This window comes from Rhinatrema bivittatum, unplaced genomic scaffold, assembly GCF_901001135.1.
Source record: "Rhinatrema bivittatum unplaced genomic scaffold, aRhiBiv1.1, whole genome shotgun sequence".
Classification (NCBI taxonomy): Eukaryota; Metazoa; Chordata; class Amphibia; order Gymnophiona; family Rhinatrematidae; genus Rhinatrema; species Rhinatrema bivittatum.
Genome location: NW_021820872.1, coordinates 85,599 through 108,516, shown reverse-complemented (window position 1 = coordinate 108,516; position 22,918 = coordinate 85,599). Strand labels below are relative to the sequence as shown.

Here is a 22,918-nt window from a genome sequence, read left to right as displayed (position 1 = left end):
TCTCTCTCTCTCTCTCTCTCTCTCTCTCTCTCTCTTGCAACAATTCTGGCACTTAGTGCAAAAAAGTTATCATAGTTTGCACTAATACCTTTACAAAGCACTAAGATAGCACACTTTATGATTTTATTTAAGGGCTTTTAATATACCGGCGTTCGTGAAGCACATCACGTCGGTTCACAGTAAACTCAAGAAAGGAGGAAATTACAAAAAACAGGGGAGCAGGTGAGAAAGGGATTAGAGGGGGGTGGGATAAAAGAGCAAGGAGGAAGAAAAGGGCAGCTGAGAAAGAAGAAAGGGTTAACCAAAGAGCAAAAAAGGGAACTTATTTACAGCAATTATATAAGATACATCACAACATTGTTTAGCATGAAATTGTAGAGTTACATCCAATAAAATACATTGCATCCAGAAACGTGAGTTGCATTTCAGCAGGGGGTTTGCTCATTAGAGGGGGAGACAGGGGTGGGGGGGTGGGAGGGGGGTCTAGGGAGGATTTTCATCAGAGTAGGCCTGCTTAAATAGCCAGGTCTTGATGCCTTTTTTGAAGGTGTGTAAAGAGGGTTCAAGACGGAGGTGTGTGGGGAGAGAATTCCAGAGGGTGGGGCCTGCAATGGTGAATGCTCTTTCTCTGGTGGTGGTACGATGTGCAATTTTAAGGGGAGGTGTATGTAGGGTGCCTGCAAGAGTGGATCTTGAAGGACGATTAGAGGAGTGGAAACGAGGCATTTCCTTGAGCCAGGCGGGGGTGTTTTTGTGATGTTATGAAGGATGGTGAGGGTTTTATATTGAATACAGAAAGGGATGGGGAGCCAGTGCAGATCCATAAGAATAGGAGTGAAGTGTTCTCTTTTATGGGAGATAGTATTCTCGCCATAGCGTTTTGTAGGATTTGTAAGGGTTTGATAGTGGAGTATGGGAGTCCTAGAAGCAGTGAATTGCAGTAATCCAGTTTCGAAAGTATGGTAGACTGCAAGACTAGGCGGAAGTCCTGTTTGTGTAGTAGCGGCTTGAGCTTTTTAAGGATGTGTAGCTTGTAGAAGCCCGTCTTTAGGAGGGACTTGATGTGCAGTTTGAAGCTGAGGTGTTGGTCTAGGGAGACTCCGAGGTCTCTTATAGAGAGGGGTTGGGGATGGGATAAGGTAGGAACAGGAGAGGTGGAGGAAGGTGTGTATATGGATATAATGAGTAGTTCAGTTTTAGCTGTATTGAGTGCGAGGTGGAGATTGGAAAGGAGGGAGTTGATGGAGACTAGGCAAGATTCCCAGACTTGTATGGTTTCTATGAGTGTAAACAGCCTATTACCATAAAACATGCCCCGTTTCCTATCACGTGTGATATTTAGTGCATTTTGATAAATCCAGGCCTTAATTAGATCAAACTAACTTCTAACTCTGTCTAAATCCAAATCATGCTAAAAAAGTACATGTAAAAGAAGCAGAAAAACATATATCATTCATAGCTCACCTGACATTGTTGAGACAACCAATTCACTGTCCAGATCCAGTTCCAGTAAAGAACTTCAGAGAAGAGACTGGAGGTAATATTACCAATGAATTTTTACAATAAGATGAAATTTCATCATGGTAGGAAACTTGATCTGAGAGCATTTTGGCAAAGGTGAGTACCAGCTATGCTTTGTGAATTTTTGTTAAACATGCCAAGGTTCATCATGTTTGCCGCAGAGATGAACAGACTGGAAGGTTCAGCGAGCAAATAATGTGATACTGTCTCAGTGAGTATGCAAGATCTTGGATTAGTCAAAGATTTGTCCTGTAGGCAGGGAGTGAGATGAATTAGGTCTCATATATTATAGTAGCTAATGACAAACTGCTTTTTTGCATGCAGGTTGCAATCATTTATGATCTTTTATAGTTTTGGCTTGCTAAACTCATTAATGAGAACTATTGCGACAAATCTGTTCAAAGTTTAGCATAAAGAATGCATGCTAAAAATGTCGGTGTACTTTGCATATTGCTATTTTGTGCAGGCGACCCAATGAGGGCATGTCTTCTTTTGAAAATGTGAAGTACCTGCGCTGTTTTTCTTTGCGAGCTAAACATGCCTAGGGAAATGCTGTTTTCAGCTACAACTTAAAGAAGGTATACCAGGGAAGTCCAGGCAACTTTTCAGCCAGACAGAGGAGAGCAATTTGCAAACATGGAAATGATTCACTATGGGTTTTACCCATAGACACAAAATGTGAGAAAAACTTTAATGAATCTAGCCCTAAGTGTGTTACTCCTTTTGAAATGTGATCTCATATTCCTGATGTTCGATGGCAGTAAATTATCAATTGTCCAGAAGCCTGGGACCTTGGAATTATTCTTGAGAGTAATCTAAATATGAGATCTCATATCGGAAATGTATCTTGCTCTACTCTATTTAAAATTTGGATGTTGAGGCATTTAAAACCTATATTATCACGCAAGGATTTTCGTTCTGTGTTCCAAATGCTTGTACATAGCAGCTTGGATTATTGTCGTTTCTTATATCTTAGTGTGCCTGACTCTTTTCTTAAACCTCTCCAGCTTGTGCAAAATATGGCAGCTCGGGTTCTATCTTGCACAGGCCGTAGGCAACATATAACACCAATTTTACAAAGCCTGCACTGGCTGCCAATTAAATATAGAAATAAATTTAAAGTCTTGACTATAATTCACAAAGCAATGAATTCTCCAGAAGTAACCAGTCTGAACTTCATTCTACGTATCTATCATCCTGGAAGATCTCCACGCTTCACTAATAAAGGACTTTTGGAAGTACCATCTTTACCAGGTGCACAATTCAATAAAACCAGAGACTGGGCATGTTCAATTGTGGGACTTGTTGTCTGGAATTCTTTTCCTGAGCAGTTACATTTAACCAGCTGTCCTAACCAATTTCAAAAGCAGCTAAAGACTTGCTTGTTTCAAAAAGCTTATTCTGTTTGATAGTCTACACTGTGATTTTCGGTAACTGTTTGTTATTCTGTCATCAAATAATGTAACATGGTATTTTTATTCTGAATATTTTTTGTTAGCTGCCATGAGTATAAAGATAGGTGCGAGATCTAAGTTTGAAAAAAACAAAACAAAACAAAAACAAATAAATAATGTCGAAAGGCTCTACGTTAGCTTTTTTCTTTTTTCCCCAGTTCCCAAGACGGCTCTTGTTTATGCTTTCTTTGGTTTTCCTCACTTCTTAGTACGACAAAGAGAGTTCCCAGAGAAGCTAAGCATAATGTTTTAATTTGAGTGCCGATGAAGTTTTATATCCTCTGATCCTTGTAATGCCTTTGCAGCCATGCCAGACTGTGACGCTCGTGCAGGGTGCTGCCCGCTGAAAACAGAAATTCACAACTGAACTAGAAAGTGGCAAATGTGCTGCCCCAAGTTTGTTACTGAAATTGTCATACTTATTATGGGAATACCTTGGAACCCCCTCCCCTATTTGTGGCAGGGGGCACCTCGGCATCTCTTTCTCACTCTTGTTAGGCTGCAGTAATTATAAATGCATTACAGATTTAACAGCTACATCAGCACATGACTGCATTAAGGCAGCATGTTTGGTTCTGACTTTGGAGCACCGTGCAGTACAGTAAATCTCTTTTACACCCAAAGGGAGTTTCCTCCCAAGGAATCAGCTGCTTCCAAATGGAACAACAGGAATTTTGGTGAACTTGCTCTGCAAACAAGCTTGTGAACATTTTGGAAGTTTAGACCAAAATACTGGCGCCATAATGTTCATGGAGATTAGGTGTGGCCAGTCAGATACTGGCAGATACTCTCAAATGTTGTTTTCTTTACAGTTTCTTCCAAGTTTCTATTTGCCAAATATATTGAATTAAAAAAAAAAAAAAACATACCCAAAGGCTGCTTAGAGGCATTTCACCTGCTTAATGCTTTCCTATGTATGGTATGTCATAGAATGAGCACAAATCTACTACTCAAGCTTCTGATTTGAGCTTAGACAATCATTTGTATAATTTTCTTTATCCCTAGAAGCAGCTGTCCAGAGCTTAAACATGTAAAATACCTGGTTATTAACTGAGGATAATGATGTTTGGGTTGGTTTTTCAAAAATTCTCAGTTGAACATGGACTCACTTCTCTGTCCATTTTTTTTTTTTTTTTTGCAGATTGTTCTGAATTTTACTACAATGGACCTATACAAGAGCAGTTTGTGCTGGTATGACTATATCGAAGTGCGGGATGGCTACTGGAGAAAATCACCTCTTCTGGGTAGGAAACTATATTTGGAAAAGTGTTGTCTACAATTACCATGAAGTCAGGGCTGGCTCTTCTGGTCATTCCTGGTTAATCCGGGTTTGGTTTATGCAGATGTTTTGGGTCTCCATGCCCTGCAGCCAGCAGCAGCTGCAGATCAGTCATAATCCCTGTACAGTACATGAATAGATTTTCTTTCCAGAAAAGGGAAGGCTAATGCATTCATTAAGTAGAGAACAAAGTCATTAGCAAGAAGTTTGAGAGGGCTTGACAAACAATGGCAGCCTGAAAGCACATGTGCTGGTAATGACTGCCTCACCACTGTGTTTAATTAAACATAACCAAAAAAATCCCCTCAGCAATCCTAACTTTCATGAGAGAGAGAGTTTGAGAACTAAGCCTTGGTCCAGACAATGGAGTATAAGGCAGCCAGTGAAAATGTATATGCACTATGACATTAATCAGGAAATGTAAATATCTGCATTCAGTTTTGTTCTGAGCTTCACAGTAATGAAAAACATTTTTCTGTCTCATTTATTTAATTGAGAATGGAATCATTAAAGGAAAACACATTTGTTTTTGTCAAAATATTGTTTTGATGACTTATAGTATCATGCCCTTGTAAAATCATGTAGTAAAACATCAGGACCTCGCTACTTACTACAGAATTTAAACTTGGCTGAGAACAGCATAAGGTCTAAAACATTTCAGATGGTTTTATTTTCTTTTTGTTTATGGGAAAGCTGGAAAAAAAAAAGCTTTATTAACTATAGAAGTGTTAAAACATTTTTTGCGGGAACCAAGAGCTTGTAAATTAATTATATTTGAAAATAACACCTTGCTTTTATGCATAAGCAATCTAAAATAATTATTGGATAATTTTCTAGTACAGGGGTAGGCAGTTCCGGTCCTCGAGTGCCACCAACAGGTCCGGTTTTCAGGACATTCACAATGAGTATGCATGAGATACAATAGAAACAGTGCATGCAAATATACCTCATGCACATTCATTGTGGATATCCTGAAAAACGGACCTGTTGGTGGCACTTGAGAATTGGGGTTGCCTTCCCCTGTTCTAGGATCAAGGGTAACACAGAGCACTTTTTGCTACTTTTTTCCATTTATGGGAGGACCCCCAGCAAGGATGTCTGGGTGCCATGAATAACCGGGTGCCCGATGAATCCATGTGGGCACCGCCCCGCCATGCTGGGCTTACCAGTAATGTGTGGTGGGGAGGGGGGTTCCTTGCCCCCACTGCGATGGTGGTAATGGCACCAGCTGCATCCACCCTGCAGCATGGGCGGAGCTCTTTCATCCATCGGGGTGGTGCGGCTGGTAACGGCGTTCCTCCTGTTTGGCCCGGCGTCGGGTAGGGTAAAGTCATGATAATGTGCCCCGATGCCAGACTACTCAATTTGTGCGGAGGAGCGGCGTGATTACATTGGCGGGGGGGGGGGGGGTGGAGATGACCGGTGAGAAATTTAAAATACGCTGGCTCCCCTAAGTCCATCCTCTTCCTTGGCCCGACGCAACGCAATTCAGCACTACTTGCTGCAATTGCACGATTGCGACGCTGGTTCAAAGTCCCACTGCAATCACCTGTGTGAGTAGTGTTAAAGCACTTCCCCACTTTAAAACATTTAGAAAATCTTTTATTACATTTAAAAAAAGGAGAAATGTGGACTTTGCAGGCAGCTGACACTATTTAATATAGCTGCATGCTTAGTTTTTCCTGGCTTCCCGCGCAATTCCTGTTTCTCGAGACTTTGAGCTCCCGCATCTTGCACGCTCCTAAAAAAAATCTATTAAAATAATAATAATAAATAATTTAGGATTCTGCCGATCCGGAGTAAGTGAGCACATGGTGAAGCCAAGGTACTGCCAACCTTTGTTACGGATGTCCCTGAGGTCCAACTCCTTGGCTGTGGCTCAGCAGGTGCCAGCACAGTGCGTTATGGAGGTTCTAGGCAACCCTGTCCTTGAGGTTCCCATTCAGGTCCCCTTCCTATGGCCCTCCCACCCGCTGGCATTTCTGACCAGAGGGGAGCTAGAAGCTGACGGGGCCACTTCAAGGAGCGAAGGCGGATACGAAAAAGTCAGGGAACGGTGGGAATAAGATAGGAAGGACTCTGAAAGGCAAACAGAATTTGGATAATTCTGCAAAGCAAGGGGACCAAGGAAGAAAGCACAAGGGAGAGTCAGCAACAGTTCTGGCACAGTCAACACAGAGATGCCACAGCCCATGGCTAACACGATCAAGGACCATGTGGTTCTCTTGTCAAAAGTCGTTCCGCCATTCCTCCCTACTCCAGTACCAGAAATAGGTGCACAAAACCTGGTTAACTGTGAAAAACATGCCTCTGCACCTTCTCGTGAGCCCAGCATTAGGAGCATGCACGAGGAGCCATGGTACAGATCCCCATCCTAGCCAGATTCCTGCTCATCTTCTGAGCATTTCCATAGAAGTCCTAGTTTGCAGCTGTTGCAAATCCCCGACACTGATGCTGTCAGCAGAGGTTCCCACACCAGTGCCACGGCCAACTGAGGAGCATAAGTCTGCTTCGCAGAACGTAGATAAGGTTTCTCAAAAGGAATGCAGAGGAAGGGATAGATGCAAGCGAATGAGGCACAGGCAGTCTTCGTCTTCCTCATGCAGCAGTTCATCCAGTTCATCTTCCTCGTCATCCAGAAGTTCATGTTCCCCTTCTGTGGAAAGTAGATTAGACAGATTCCCCCCCCCCCCCCCCCCCATCCCGAGAACTGCCCAGAGTAGAGCATGAGATTTTGGAATTTGTTTCCAAAACTCTTAGACATTGCATCAGGCACAGGCATGACATTGACTTGTTCTGGTTGCTGGAGGGGCATGGGAAGCAAAGCCAGACTAAGTGGGAGAGGAAAAAGTAACTGGAGGCAGCTAAACCCACACAGAGAGAGACTGTTAATTGGGTACATGCATTCACTCAAATGGCTTCTGTAGTTGTGCGTGCAGAACCTGCTGCAGTGCAGCTCCTTGTCACATACTTGTTCACTATTTTGGATGCTTATAAAGAGCACAGTGGATTCACATGGCTTAATTATAATGAGGCCTTTTGGGAGAAAAAATGGCCAGTAAGTCTGATATGTCTTGGGGAAGATAGGATGTCAGCCTTTGGCTCTCAAAAATGATGGTATGGGCATTTGACTCCAATGCGAGCTCGCAGTCCTTTCGTAGTGAGCAGGCGCATGGCAGAGAATCCAAATGCACCCAAGCCTCTGATTATGTCTGCTTGAGGTACAACTGGGGGGGCCTGCTTTGCTACCAATTACAGATATAAGCACATCTGCAATCAGTGTGCAGCACCTCACCCGGAAAACAAATGCTCACGGAAGGATAAGTAGAGGGTGGGGACAGGTTATTGCCCTGACCCCTGTAAAATGGCAGGCAATGCTTCCATGGTTGGCGCAGTACCCTAATAGGGTGGGGACGAATACTTTACTGAGCAGTTTCCAAGATGGTTTTCTTATTCCCCACATAGGTTAGCTGCAATGTGTCAAAGTGGTCAATACCCCTTCAGTGCGCAGTCTGGCCGGCATTGTCAGGGAGAAACTCAGGAAAGAGGTTTAGCTGGGGTAGATTGCCAGTCCTTTCAGGGAGCCCCTATTGTAGCATCTTGTGTTGTCCTCTTTGTAGTCATTCCAAAAAAGGAGCCTGGAAAATACAGGCTTATACATAATCTATCTCATCCTGTGGGGGCTTCCTTTACTGACCATATTCCCTCGGAGTACAGTGCGGTACCATATTCATTCTTTGATGTTGCATTAGAGCTGCTAAGCTCCTGTGGACAGGACACTCTTATGGCAAAAGCGGACATCGAGTCTGCTTTCCGGCTACTACCAGTACACCTGAGCAGTTTTCCACTACTCATTTTCCATTTCAAGGGGGACTTCTATTACGACAAATGTCTGCCAGTGGGATGCTTAATTTCATGCACCTACTTCAAACATTTAGTTCCTTTCTACATTGGGCAACTGCAGATGCAGCTGTTTATAGGAAGGAGAGGTACACATGAATGTGTCAAGTTGTTTGACATGTTTCACAAGCTTGCATACAGGTTTGGCATCCCTTTGGCAGAGGACAAGTCTCGAGGCCTGGTAATGGTCCTTACTTTCTTAGGTATCGAGCTTGATTCCACCCGAATTGAATCCAGATTCCCTGACAAGTTAGTGAAACTGGCCGATCTGGTGTCTGTCACCATGAGCAGCAAGAAAATCATGCTGAGGCACATGAGATCCCTCGTAGGCATCCTGGCCTTTGCCGTGTGAGTTATTCCTATGGGCAGAATTTTTTCTGCACCACTTAATCCAGTCCACGGTGGATGACCACCACCTCTTGGGGATAAGCAAGCCAATTAAGGAAGACATAGCTTTATGTAAGTTTCTCAAGGACTTCAATGGTGTTTCAGCATGGCTTCCTAGACCAGTCAGCAGTGATGACCTTCAGCTATACTCTGATGCGTCAGGAGGCATTGGTTTTGGTGTTTATTTCAAAGGAGCTTGGTGCCCAGAGTACTGGCTGGATCACTAGACAGCGAGCGGCTTAGCCAGGAACATCACATTTCTTGAACTGTTTCCCATCATAGTTTCCGTACACATCTGGAGTGAGGCGCTTAGTTGCCAACGGATGGTGTTATGGTGTGACAAAGCAGCGGAAATCCGGTCAATAAACAAGCATACTTCCAAGTGTCTATTGGTGTCAGAGTTGCTGAGGAGTTTGTGATATGCTACTTGCGCAAGAACATTGTGGCATAAGTGAAGCATGTTCCCGGAATGTGCAATGAGATAGCAGATTCTCTCTTTCATTGCATTTGGTCCCTGTTCAGGAAGCCGGCCCCACAAGAGAATCTGATCAGCAGAGAGGTCCCAGAACAGCTATGGTCCTTCGGAACCAGACGGCGTGCGAGGTTCTGTGAAGATCACTCACTCCATACACATGGAACACTTACATTTTCAACAACAACAAAGTAAAGGCACTCCACATTGCGAACAGCTGGTCTAGTTACCGGGTACCTGAGGATCATTTGATCAGCTACATAGTATACGCCAAGCAGCAAGGGCTGTCCATGAACATGGTTCATTCACACTTAGCCGCTCAAGCTTTCTTCTCAAAGCTGGAAACGGGATGTGCAAAACAGTTTTTTACCATCAAAAGGATGATGCTGGGCTGGGCAAGGGAGTTCTTACCTCAGCAAACATGGAGACCGCTGACCCATGACCTCCTATTATTGCTTTGGTGCATCCTGCCCATAGTAGCTGCAGAGGAGTTTGAGACTACTCTCTTCCGGGTTGCCTTTGCGCTTGCATTCTTTGGAGCCTTGCGCATTAGTGAGTTCACAGCACCATCTCAGAATGCATCACAGCTATGGGTCTTGCTGCAGGAGGATATCAGTGTATCAAATGGCACACTATACCTAAGATTGAGACAGTCCAACACTGATCAAGGGGAGTGTGGTCAATTCATCACTTTAACAGCAGTTAAAGGTCTGGTAACATGTCCAGTTGAAGCCGTGACTCCACATTTGACCTTACGCCCAGAAGGGGACGGCTTGTTTTTACTGCCCCAGGATAAATCCCCATTAAGCTGAATCCAATTTTCGGCAACTTTCAAGAAAACACTGGTGAAAGCTGGGCTTCAGAATGAAAGTTTCAGAATTCACTCACTCCACATCTAACGCTGCCACTGCTGGTCTCCCATAGGCTGTCATACAACAGATATGGAGGTCAAGAGCTTTTGCATCATACATTAAGTATGATGACAGTTCCCCTGCACTTACGCCAGATTGGTTGCACACCAAGACTTAAGTTCTCCTTTCACTTGCAGCTGCCATCTGTTGTTATTCTGCATGGATCGTTGGCCCCTCATTCCACACACATACACATAGAAGGGCTAAGAGTGGGAAATTTGGGCCCGACCTTGTGTTGTCAGGAAGAGGCTGGACCATCAAATGGCTGGGTCAAGAAGGCATGCGCTGGCACCAGCTTTGGCCCATGCTGCAGTTGAGAGGGATGGGTCTGGCCCTGCTAGACCTTATTGTCAAACACCTTGGTGCAATGATTTAGGGAATAGCACTTCTCACTCTGCTGAACACAATCAGAGATAACTTGAACTGATTTGTCTCATCATGACCGTCTTAAAAAATCTGCTGGTCTGAAATTATACCCCATCAAAAAATGTTGGTCTTTGGATGGTGGGGAAGATACCATGCCAAGTTTAACTGGAAGGTAGTCAAGGCCATTCAGCTCATGGGGAGATATCATCTGAGGTATAAATGGGTGGACATGCATTGTACAGAATTGTATGCTCTGGACGAGTGCATTTGTCAAATATGGGAAATAATTTGTTTCTGCAGGCTTTGCAGAGGTTATTCATTGGTTTCATGCAGGAGCCGTAGTCATTTGGTATGGGGGGTGCATGTCCTGCATGGGCGCAAGGATGCTTCCTGGCCCTTGAATGATGGGATCCTTGTGGCAGCGGCAACTGAGTCCAGGAAAAGCTATTGTAATGCTGGAGGTATTAAAAGGAAGAAGGGAGGTGCCAGTAAGGAATGGAGGGGCCTTGGGGCCACCACTCTTTGAATGGCCATGAATGACGAATGTCAGGCCTGAGGATTGGGCCTTGACGGATCGACGGCCAGGCATGTTTGAGAGGGGTTCTTGTAGGGTCTGCTGCATGGTGGCCTGACTGGACCGCTCCAGTGATGGCAGTCCAGCAGTCCGGGGGTTCAAGGGGAGTGAAGGCCCCCAGTTCCGCTTGGATGGAATGAATCACAGAATTCGGCACCTGCCCAGTGGTTGAGAATAGGCAGTGTTGGCAGGAATCGGCACCTAAATTAGACTCTTCTGTTAGGGTATTCTAATAAACGGCTGTGGCCATTTGCATCCCAGCGATGTGTCAATTTTTCTTTGTGTGTGTATTGTTTGGTTACCAGCCGGGATGGGAGGGGGCAGGATAGAACTACAGGTGTCTGGGCTTTCTGGTTATGTCAGGAGCTTTTGGCTGAGATGCAACATTTCTTTGATGCCTGTCCAAAAGGGGTTTCCCATGCTCTGCTTATGGCACAAAGGGTTTTAAATGAAAGCCAGGATGATTCTGGGAATTTCATGCGATGACTTTTTCCCCTCAGAGTGGGTTTAAACCTTTTTTTTATGCTAAAAGCAATTAAAGTTCATTAATAATCAGTAATAAACAAGTGGGAACCAGGGATAAATAATGGAAATGCTTTCCTTTTTTGAATGCATGCCCCTGCTTGCTCTCCCTCCTGCTGGGTCCAGGGATGGCATGGAATTTCCTGGTCTTCTGCCCTCTCGCTCTCCTTGGTGGGGAAGAGAAGGAGGGAATGATTCATAGTGGAGTTTTACATAAATCATGTAACTAATAAGCAATTTTCACACCTCACTTGTTGGAAACATGAGTCTTTCTGTGAGAGACGAGTCTTCTGGATTAAGAATTCTACCTGGTCAATCTTTTGTCAAACACCCTGAAATTGCTTATTTAATTATGTGCAGAAAAGACAGGAATTATCTTTTGTGATTATATTTGAATAAATATATTTGTATTCACAATATTTACACTTCATCCTATTTTAAGCTTTCCACTAGGCTCAGTGTGTCCCTGATCTAAGTCATGTTTTCATGCTGAGCTGCTGTCTTGTGTTTTGCTCCCTTCGTTGTTTACTTTTAAAAGGTAGTGCAGACTACAAAGATGCCAGTAGAGATTCTTATGTCTAGCGGAAACTTGAGAGACCGGCATAGCCTTAGTCATGCTGCTCTTGAATTTCACTTCCCCAGGCCCAGTGCTGGGAAGGAGCTGGCAGAAATCTCTTTCAGTCACAATTAGTTATTAAATTGGAGGATTTTTTTTTTTTGTCAATGTTTGACTCATTAGGATGCTATTCTTCTGTAATCACTTTTATTGGTAGCAAAATACAATTTCTTCTTTATGTAATGAAACATAATGGAACATGTTTTATTAGCCAAAGAACACATGCTCACAGGGAGTTTGGCAGTCCAGTGGGTTAGTTGTAATATCCACCAGCAGGGTGGCATTGTATTCTAACTTGCTTCACCAGTGAAACAAATCTTGTGCATTAAACTTAGTGGTCTTAATCCAGCTACGGGCTGTATTTGCTCACATCACCAAATCACCATCAGAGGCCACGTACTAAAATACGCTGGATTTCACCAGTCCGCTTCGTATGTAAAAATTGGCATATAGAGCACATAAGTTTGACTTTGGTGCACAGTTTTCCCATGTGAAGAGGACTTTGTGAATTGTTTTGGTTTTGCATGTAATAAGCTTATGTGCGTAAGTTTACTCTTGTCAACTTTTAGGAAGATTCAAAGTGAATGAGCTGCTGAGCTGCAGATTCATGCAAAATAGCTCATTAACTATGTTCGCAGTGCTAAAATACACGCAGAAAAGACTTAGACAGTTTTTTGCAAAAAAGATAGCACCTTTTTTGTGAAGCTATTTGTAGGAAACTTCTGTGTGTAAGTTTTCTATCTGTTTATTTGCATATGAATCACAGTAGAAATTTATGCACATAAAATCATGACTTCAGCATGAAACTTGGCACCCAGTAGTATATCAGCATCTCAGCCTTTGCTAATTTCTGTTTATAAAAAGCCCAGGTCTAAAAGGAGAGAATTTTATTTAAAACAGAAATGAGGTACCAGGACAGAGCTGTGTCAGGAAGCCCAAAAAGGGAGAAGGAATAGCCTAGTGGTTAGAGCAGTGGGTTATAAACCAGGAGACCAGGGCTCAATTCCTGCTGTTGTTCCTTGTGGCCTTGGGCAAGTCACTTTACCCTCTATTGCCCTCTGGGGATAGGGAAATACCTACAGTACCTGAATGTAAACCAATTTCAGTATATAATAAATAAATACAACCAGTACTGCTAGTCCCTGATGAACACTGAAGGTCATTATGTATTGTGTAACATTAAATACACTTTGAAGTGTGTTATAAGGTACCAGGTGAAAAGTTAAGTGTCTTCAGCTAAGAAAAATGTCATAAACCATGGAAACTGAGCGAGGAAGTATGTTAACATTATTATACTATAAGAAATCAAGCTAAATGAGGCTGATGTGAGAGGGCAGAGGTTTATGGTTTAGAATGTGGAGTACCCCAGGGCCCGCCTTTATAGCCATGGGTTTTTAATATCTTTCTACAACCATTGGGGGCTTTGATTCACAGTTTGGGGTTTACGGGTTATATCCATGTGAACGATGTCCAGGTAGTTTGCCCTTTGGAAAAGGATCCAGTAATGAACCTGGCTAGGGTTCAGGATGCTTTGCAAGTTTTAGGAAAATGGTTGGAGGAGAACAAGTTGAAATTGAATGAGGATAAGATGGAGTGGATAGTTTTTGTGAATGTAGCTCCTGAGTGTAGTTTACAATTAAAGGTTGGGAATAAAGTATGTATTAATACTCAGGAAATTTGAAATTTGGGAGTAATCTATGATGATAAATGGATATTTACACTACATATTTCCCTGAAGGTGAGAAGGATATTTTTAAAGTGATGGCAATTAAGAAAGATAAGGAATAAAGTGAGTGTGGGGGTCTTTTGGACAGTAGTCCGGACACTGGTTTTACTGCTTTTTGACTATTGTAATGGGGTACTGGTGGGGATTACAGGGAAAAATTTGCAATGACTTCAAGTGATGCAGACCATGGAAGCCGACTTGTTTTTCGACTGCCCTAGAAGATATAGTGTTAATCCGTTGCTTAGACATCTGCATTGGCTTCCAGTGAGAGAGAGAATAGTATTTAAAATTGTGACTATCATGTATAAGATCCTTCATGCTAAGGGTGTGGTCTGTTTGATAAATAAGATGCAGAAATATGTTCCTAGGTGGATGTTGTGTTCCTCAGTGGATCCGCTTTTTGTAGTAGCAGGGCTAAAGCAAGTGAGAAAAGAGAGGCTCGGGAAGAAGATATTCTCAGGGGGGGCCTAGAATATTGGAACTCTATTCCTTTAATTATTGGATTGGAAACTAATTATTTGGGCTTCAGGAAAAGGGTAAAGTCATGGTTGTTCTCATGTTTTAATTAATTTTATGTGATATGATTGTACGTATTTTATTGTTGTAAGCCACCTTGATCAGTTTATTGTTAGTGTGGTAAAAAAGTTTATAATAAAATAAATAAATAAATACATCTACTAAAGTGCGATGAATTTCGTGCAGCAGTTGCAATTTTTCATGCCCAAAAATTACACAAAGGAGTTTCCTACTACAATCTCATTTAGGTGTAGTTAATTTTTTTTGCAAAAACCATCCTGCAGAGCACTTTTTACATGTATGTTAGCATTGTGAGCATAGTTATTCAGCTGCTTTACATGAATTTGCAACACAGTAGCTCCTTCATTTTGAATTTGCATTAAATTTCACAAGCTTATATTTACATGCATAAGTTTACTACATGCGAAACCAAAAGAGATTGCAAGTCCATTTCATGCATAAAGAGGAATAATTGTGGTTGTAAGCCCAGCAGTGGCGCACAAGTTGCCATTTTTATGCATGAAGGGAACTTTGCTAAATTTGGTGAACTTTGACATTCGTTTTCAGGTAACCCACATCCAGTCTTCACACTTTTTTCTTGCAGGAAGGTTCTGTGGTGACAAACTGCCAGACTTCCTTACAACCACAGACAGCAGGATGTGGGTAGAGTTTCGTAGCAGCAGCAACTGGGTAGGGAAGGGCTTTTCAGCAGTTTATGAGGGTAAGTCACTTAAAATGTAACTATTGCACTGTTGCATTGCTTTGATTAAGCTTTCTAATTGGAAATATATGTTTCAAAATTACCTTTGGAATTGGAACAATCATTACTTGAAAGAAATGTATGAAAGAAGAATGCCCCTTGTAGAAAATCAGAATTATTTCATGGGAGCAAAGTAAAATTAGAATAACATAGCATTCCTTCCAAATTTAATTGGTAAAACACTAGATGTTCTGAATCTCTTTGGACCAAATAAAAGTATTCTTAAAACAAGAACTTTTATGAGTATAATCTACTGTATGTCTTTATAGAATCAAATAATAGCAAAAAGATAGTTGGAAGAGGATTGGTAAATCTATTTCAGTATTTAAAATTTTTAATCTAATTACAAATGTTTATTAGAGTTGTTCAGGGGTGAAAAAATTTCCTTCGTTTTGCTGTTTTTTGTTTTTTTTTGGCGGGGGTTCCATGAATTTAGTTTCATTTAATATTTATTGCATTTCTTTAGTTTAAAAAGGCTGGATCCTGACAAGTGAATCAAGGCAAAGCCAAGGCCAAGGTCCGGGCCTAGGTCCTACGCCAGGACCCAATGCAGAGGCCAGGTCCTGATGCCTGGCCCTTAGACCAGGCCCAGGCCTGATGTCGGGACCCAGCTCAGAGGCTGGATCCCAATGCCTGGGCCTTGGCATAGGTCAAGACTTGGGCCCAAACCCGATGCCAGGGCCTGGTCTGGAGGCCAGATCTCGATGCCTAGGCCTTGGCCTAGACCTAAGCCTGGGCCCAGTTCTAATGCCAGGCCCGGTCTGGATGTCAGGTCCCAACACCAGGGCCTTGGCCTAGGCCTGATGCCAGGGTCTAGCCTGGAGGCAGGTCCTGACGTCTGGTCCTTGGCCTAGCCCATACTTCTTTGTTTATATATTATCAATATATCCACAAGGGCGGAGCTCCAAAGCCATTTTAAAAAGTCATCTGTTATAGAAAGGTGTACACAGAACTAACATGGTCTTAATATATTTTTCCAATAAAGATCTGTCTTTATAAAAGGGACAAGAAGAGTGGCAGTAGTCATCTTCCTGATGTTTTGTATCTTTTCTGCATCTTATGCTTGCCTACTTTAAATGCAGTATTCCTGTACATAGAGAGCCGGATTTTAAAAAGCCTACGTGCATAAGTGGGGTTACGCGTGCCGGGACTATTTTAGAAAGGCCCAGCGACGTGCGTAAAGCCCAGGATGCGTCTAAGTCCCGGGGCTTTGGGGTGGGAGCAGGGAGGGCAGTCTGGGGGGCAGGGCAGAGCAGGCACAGAGGCCTCCGGCACAGCAGTAATTTGCCACTTTGTCAGAGAATCACGTGCTAGCTGAGTGCCGGCGCGCGCAACCTGTGCCTGCCCCTAGGTAGGCGCAGTAGGTAAAACAGTTTTGGGGGCCCTAGATTATGGATAGGGATGGGTTGGTTAGGGGAAGGGGAAGGGAGGTTAGGGTAGGGGGTTGGGAAGTTCCCTCCCAAGCCAGTCTGAAATCGGAGCGACCTGGGAGGGAACGGGTGAAGGCCGCGGGCCTTGGTGCTCGCAGGGTGCACAATTGTGCACTCCCTTGTGCACGCTGACCCCCGATTTTATAACATGTGCGCAACATGATTTTGCAGATTTGAAAAAGGCTATTAAGGTTCAAATATACTGTAATGAAAATGATAATGAATTGCATGCCAGAAAAAGAGAGCCAGCCTTAATTGTCAAATAAGAGTGGTATATTCAGTTTTACTGGGACACATGGGATCTCATTAGACTTTTTCAAACTGAAGTTATAAATATTTTTTCCTGAAGTGCATATAACTCTAACTTTAAATTGTTCTAGGTCTCATATAGGAGTGTATCAAGCCCTAAATAATCAAAAAACTGACAAAAATCATCCAAAAATGAAAGCATTGGGAAAAATTTGATTAAAATAATATAAGTAATATGCTATTAATTTGTCAAACATATACAAAAACATAAGTAACTAAGCAATTAAAATGTCAAAAAGTGATCATAAAATCTATAGGTTTAGTGTACAGGATATCAAAGAAGGTAGCATAAAGTAGCCCAGACATGCTATTTAAAGAGCTAACAGCTAAATAATCATTTCATCATATGGAAATACAGTTTCAGTAGTAGTCATTGGTTACACAGTTCCCATGGATGTTGTTTTCTGAAAGTGAAGAACCAATCACCCATTTGTTGACTAAAATCGAATCATTTCACCAAAGTACTATTGGATGCCAGGGATTATCTGAACTCTATCCATAAAGAAGTGTTTGATGACTTTAAGTTTACTAGGACTTGAAAATGCATACTCTTCAGGTTGTATATATTCAGGTCCTTCAGTTTCAAAGCCATATGACATGAGATTGAAGGATCAAAATATGTATATCCAGGAGGAGAGGAGAGACAGGGGAGATATGATACAAAATTTAAATACCTAGAATGTATTAATGTAATGATGCACAGCAAAAAAGCTGTAGAACTAGGGGACATAATATGAAGCTCCAAGGGAGTAGACTCAGGACCAACTTCAGTAAATAGATCTTCATGAACTGGATGGTGGATGCATGGAATGCCCTCCTGGAAGACATAGTGAAGATAAGAACAGTAATGTAATTCTAAAAGTCATGGGATAAACACAGAGGATCCCTTGTGATTAAAGAATGGAAATGAAGGAAAGCTGTATCTTATGTTAACTGGGAGTAACCTGCATGGAGCAGCAGTTACTACCTGGAACAGAAGATATGGAGGTAACCTGAACAGAGCGGCAGTTACTACACTTACATTAAAAAAAAAAAAAAGAAGCTTACTGGGCAGACTGGGAAGACCGCCTGGGCCTTTTTTTGCCAAATAAATAAGTAAATAAATAAATAAACATTTACTATGTTACTTTGTTGCTATAGTGACAAGACTTTGCCATAGAGGAAATTGCCTGTTGATTGAAATAGTAAGTGCTTAGTGATGTGGAACAAATAAGTTTATTCTCATAAATTTTCTTTAGAGCATGCTGACAGAATGATTAAAACAACACTTCATTAGGATATTTTGCTTGTTTAATTCTTCAGATTCCTTTTGAAATCTAAATCAAAATTGGATGAGTTATGTGAAGGCAGCCTTTATTATATTAGTTTTGTTAATCATTTTCATCAGTGGATACAGAAAAATTTTTTTTTTTCAGAGTTTCCAATGAAACATGTAATAGACAGTCAATTTACTCTTGAGGGCCCATATTCTGAAGATTTGTCTGTGTAACTTTAGGAGTTGCCCAGACAAATCTTTGGTTTTAAAAATCCCCCCACCCTCCCTGTACTACTCTCTGTTTAAATTTTGTCAGATAAATCATTGCCTGCACAAATGTTTAGCCAGATAAAAAAGAGGCGTGATGGGGAATTAAAGGGTGGAGCTTAACTTTAGCTGGATAGCACTGATATTCAGCCTCAGCACTGTCCCAAAAAGGTTATCTACATAAGTCTGCCCTTGCCAAAGGGATGACCTAAGGTTATTCGGATAACATTATCTGGGTGCCTGATTTTATCTAGGTATACTCAGGAATGTTCTGCTGAATATTTGAGTAAAGTTATCCTAGTAACTTTTCCTGATAACTTTCCTGCTCCCCAACTTACTTAATATGGACCTAATTTAATTAATATGGACCTAATTTATTACCAGTTGTTAGCTGATGATAAGTGGTAAGTTTCTGCTTGAAACAGAGCTTTTCTGCTTGAGACACATTTGACTCAGGAGTTATGGCCCTGTATTCATTTTTATAACTACTATTTAATTTTAATTGGCGCTTCTATATGAGGATTGTTTAAAAATGTGGCAACCATTTGGTGAACTAATTATGTAATCACTAACACCTTAACCAGTAAGTTGGTACTACTTTGTCTTACCTGGTATGATAAATTGTCCACTAAAAAGCTGTACATTTTGTGATCAATTTTTAAAATTATATAATTAGTCACATTTTGTCTTTATTTGAGAACATGCTGCTTATTGAAGGAATTTCCTATGGACTTAAAACCTATGGATTCTTTAAAAAATGTATATTAGATCAAGCAGTCTTTCTATGAAATGTTTAACAATGACTGACAAACTTTCTCAGATACTAAGCATATAATTACAGAAAACCATTCACTGAACAAAGAAGACAAAAGGGTGAGGATTAGCAAGAGTAGGTGTAAACTAAATTTGAAGAACCTTAATTGTCACCAATGCTTGTCATTTACTCTGTTATATATTAAAGACACATGTCAAACTACTTGGTATTCTTTGACAGTTAGAAAAAAGAGAATTTCATAGGTTCCATAGAACAAAACCTTTCCCCCACTAAAATTAGGGAGAAAGTAGTCCAGGGCTTGGTAATTGAACTATGAGGAAGGATTACTCTTGCGATTTAAGTTCAAATCCCTTTTACCAAGTGTGATAAACTTGTGTGATGTTACAAAATTACCTACTTAATGCATCAGGAAAAATAGGCAGCCAGACCTTGGATGGGTATACTGTCCACATAGAAATGCCTTAAAAGGAGATGAAGATATTGTATACTTGTTCAGAAATGGCTTTTCGGTAACAAACTCTCCTTGAATGTTTCTAAATCAGAAATTGTTTTCTCCAGAAAAACATATGCAGAAGAGTTTCCTCCTTTTTCATTTGATGGCAAGAAGATTGCAGTTTCCATAATCTTACAGGGTCATTCAACAAAATGTGTTAGGGCCTTAATGTGGGGGTTAAGGTCCTAATGAACATGGAAAACGCCTTGGACACATGCATTATTTTTCACTTCGTAAGATGCTTATGCAAAATTAAAAATTTAGTAACAGGGGAAGAGTTTATAAAATGAGGGGTGTTTAAAATTGCATGCGATAACATAACACATGTTTTAATGCCAGAGATAACTGCACCTTTTTTCCTGGCGTTATTTTGTGCAATATCCCAAACCAGGATTTACAATATTTATCACAAATCCTGTTTCAGTCAGGAAAGTGGACAGAGAGAGAAAGAGAGAGAGACTCTGGGGTGGCACCCATATTAGTCAACTTTTTATACCACTGTAGGAGAGTCAACTAGTAATTTGAGGTGAAGTTTTGATGGTGGTCTAGGGTTTGGGAGACAGTATTATATGCACAATCAGAGGTATGAACAGCACAGTACAAATCAGTGAAGATTTGGTGTGATTTGAAGTGAGGAAAGGTACACAAAGATGTACAATATACTCTCATTCTAGCTTGATAGCAGCTAGGTACAGAGTGCATCAAAGTAGGTCGAAAATACAATGTACAAATCTCATCTATATTTCCTGGATTGCCCCTGGAGCCATTTTTAAATATTGAGGTTACATTGGCCACCCTCCAGTCTTTAGGTACAATGGATGATTTTAATGATGGGTTACAAATTTTAACTAATTGATCAGAAATTTCATTTTTTAGTTCCTTCAGTACCCTAGGATGCATACCATCCAGTCTAGTTGATTTGTTACTCTTTAGTTTGTCAGTCTGGCCTACTACATCTTCCAGGTTCACAGTGATTTGGTTCAGTTTGTCTGATTCATCACCCTTGAAAACCATCTCCGGAATTGGTTTCTCCCCAACATCCTCATTAGTAAACATGGAAGCAAAGAATTAATATAGTCTTTCTGCAATGGCCTTACCTTCCCTAAGAGCCCCTTTAACCCCTCGGTCATCTAATGGTCCACCCGACTCCCTAACAGGTTTTCTTGCTTTGGATATATTTTAAAACATTTTTATTATGAGTTTTTGCCTCTACAGCCAACTTCATTTCAAGTTCTCTCTCCGCCTGTCTTATCAATGTTTTACACTTAACTTGACAATGCTTATACACTATCCTATTTTCTTCAGATGGATTCTTCTTCCAATTTTTGAAGGATGTTTTTTTGGCTAAAATAGCCTCTTTACTTCACCTTGTGTTGTGGTGACCTCTGGACTCCTCTCCCGGGGGATGTTGGAAACAGTATACAGATGAGCCTTCTAGTCCCCTTCTACTGCAAAGAGTGCAGGGCCTAATTGAAGCTGGGGCTGTGTAATTCACTCCCTGGATCGCTTGCGGTGACTTCTGGACTCCTCTCCCGGGGGATGCTGTGACCAGTATACAGATGAGTCTTCCAGACCCCTTCTACTGCAAAGGGTGTGGGGCCTCTGGAAGCTGGGGCTGTGGAATTCACTCCCTGGATCGCTTGCAGTGACCTCTGGATTTCTCTCCCGTGGGATGCTGGGAGCAGTATGCAGATGAGCCTTCTGGTCCTCTTCTACTGGCAGTGTTCATTTTTATCTATGTAGTCATTCTAAATGCATTTACCATATCATTTTTATGTATTTATTTTAGTTATTATAATAAAATATGATAAATTCTGCTTATATACTTAAAAGAAGACAAAGACTAATCCAAGAAAATATAAAATCAATATTCACCATGAGGCCAACAGACAATTTGTCCAGCTAAAGTTATTCAAATAGGGGTAGATTTTCAAAGGATTACGTGTGTAAGATACGCACGTAATCCCCGAAAACCTACCCCTGCGCGTGTTGAGCCTATTTTGCATAGGCTCAGTGGCACACACAAGCCCCAGGATGCCTGTATGTCCCAGGGCTTTCAAAAAGGTGCGGTCTGGGGCGTGGCAGCGATCCGGGGGCATTCCCAAATCCTCTGGCACAGCAGCCAGAGGTTCGCACACCAGCAGCTGGCCGGCGCGCGCAAGTTACGCCTGCCTCAGGCATTGCCAGAGAATGTGGTTATGGAGGTTCATGTAACTGGGTTTAAAAAAGGTTTGGATAAGTTTCTAAAGCAGAAGTCCATGAACTGCTATTAATCAATAAGGATAGTGCTTGGGATCTATTATTTATACCCGAATTTTAAAAACCTGACGTGTGTAAGATTGGGGGAGTCATGCATGTGGCTTGTCCTTGTGCACACCGCACACATTTTACAAAGGGCCCAGCCATGTGTGTAACCCCTGTTACGCGCCGAAGTGCCTGGCCAAAAGAAAGGGGTGGGCCAGGCAGGGGGCGGTCTGGGCATGGAGGGATGAGGCGGGGGGGGGGGGGGGGGCTGGGACAGCACCATTTGACACCGTTCCTGGAAAACATATGCTGGTAGCTGGCCGGTGTGTAGAGATTACTTCTGCTCCTGGGTACTTGCCAGGTTCTTATGGCCTGGATTGGCCACTGTTGGAAACAGGATGCTGGGCTTGATGGACCCTTGGTCTGACCAAGTATGGCATTTTCTTATGTTCTTATGTTCTGAGGAGCAGTAAGTAGCAAAAAAATAAATAAATACAAATAGGTGATTGTTATGATATTTTAGGGGTCAGGGAGGAGAGGGGAAGAGGGAGGAAGGATAGGGTTAGGGATAGGGAAGTACCCTTCCAGTTCACCCCCTGCTTTGCCTCCCCATTCCCCTGTAGCACAGGGTTCATCATTCTGCATGGAATGATGAATCCTGGCCTAAGATGGAGGAAAGTGGGTGTACTAATCACTAAATTTTTATATAAGAACATAAGAAATTGCCATGCTGGGTCAGACCAAGGGTCCATCAAGCCCAGCATCCTGTTTCCAACAGAGGCCAGACCAGGCCACAAGAACCTGGCAAGTACCCAAACACTAAGAAGATCCCATGCCACTGATGCAATTAATAGCAGTGGCTATTCCCTAAGTAAATTTGATTAATAGCAGTTAATGGACTTCTCCTCCAAGAACTTATCCAAACCTTTTTTGAACCCAGCTACACTAACTGCACTAAACCACATCCTCTGTCAACAAATTCCAGAGCTTTATTATGCATTGAGTGAAAAAGAATTTTCTCCGGTTAGTCTTAAATGTGCAACTTGCTAACTTCATGGAATGCCCTCTAGTCCTTCTATTATTCGAAAGTGTAAATAACCGATTCATATCTGCCCGTTCAAGACCTCTCATGATCTTAAAG

At 41.9% G+C, this 22,918-nt stretch overlaps 1 protein-coding gene across 1 annotated transcript in view; it reads left to right on the top strand.

The window, feature by feature from the left end:
* The window catches only part of LOC115082243 (tolloid-like protein 1), a gene marked incomplete at both ends in the record, with an annotated part of 127,182 nt that overhangs the window by 29,425 nt on the left and 74,839 nt on the right, over positions 1–22,918 (top strand). The window contains 2 exon segments of the mRNA XM_029586491.1: positions 4,117–4,219; positions 14,849–14,965. Coding sequence (XP_029442351.1) covers positions 4,117–4,219; positions 14,849–14,965 — 220 coding nt within the window.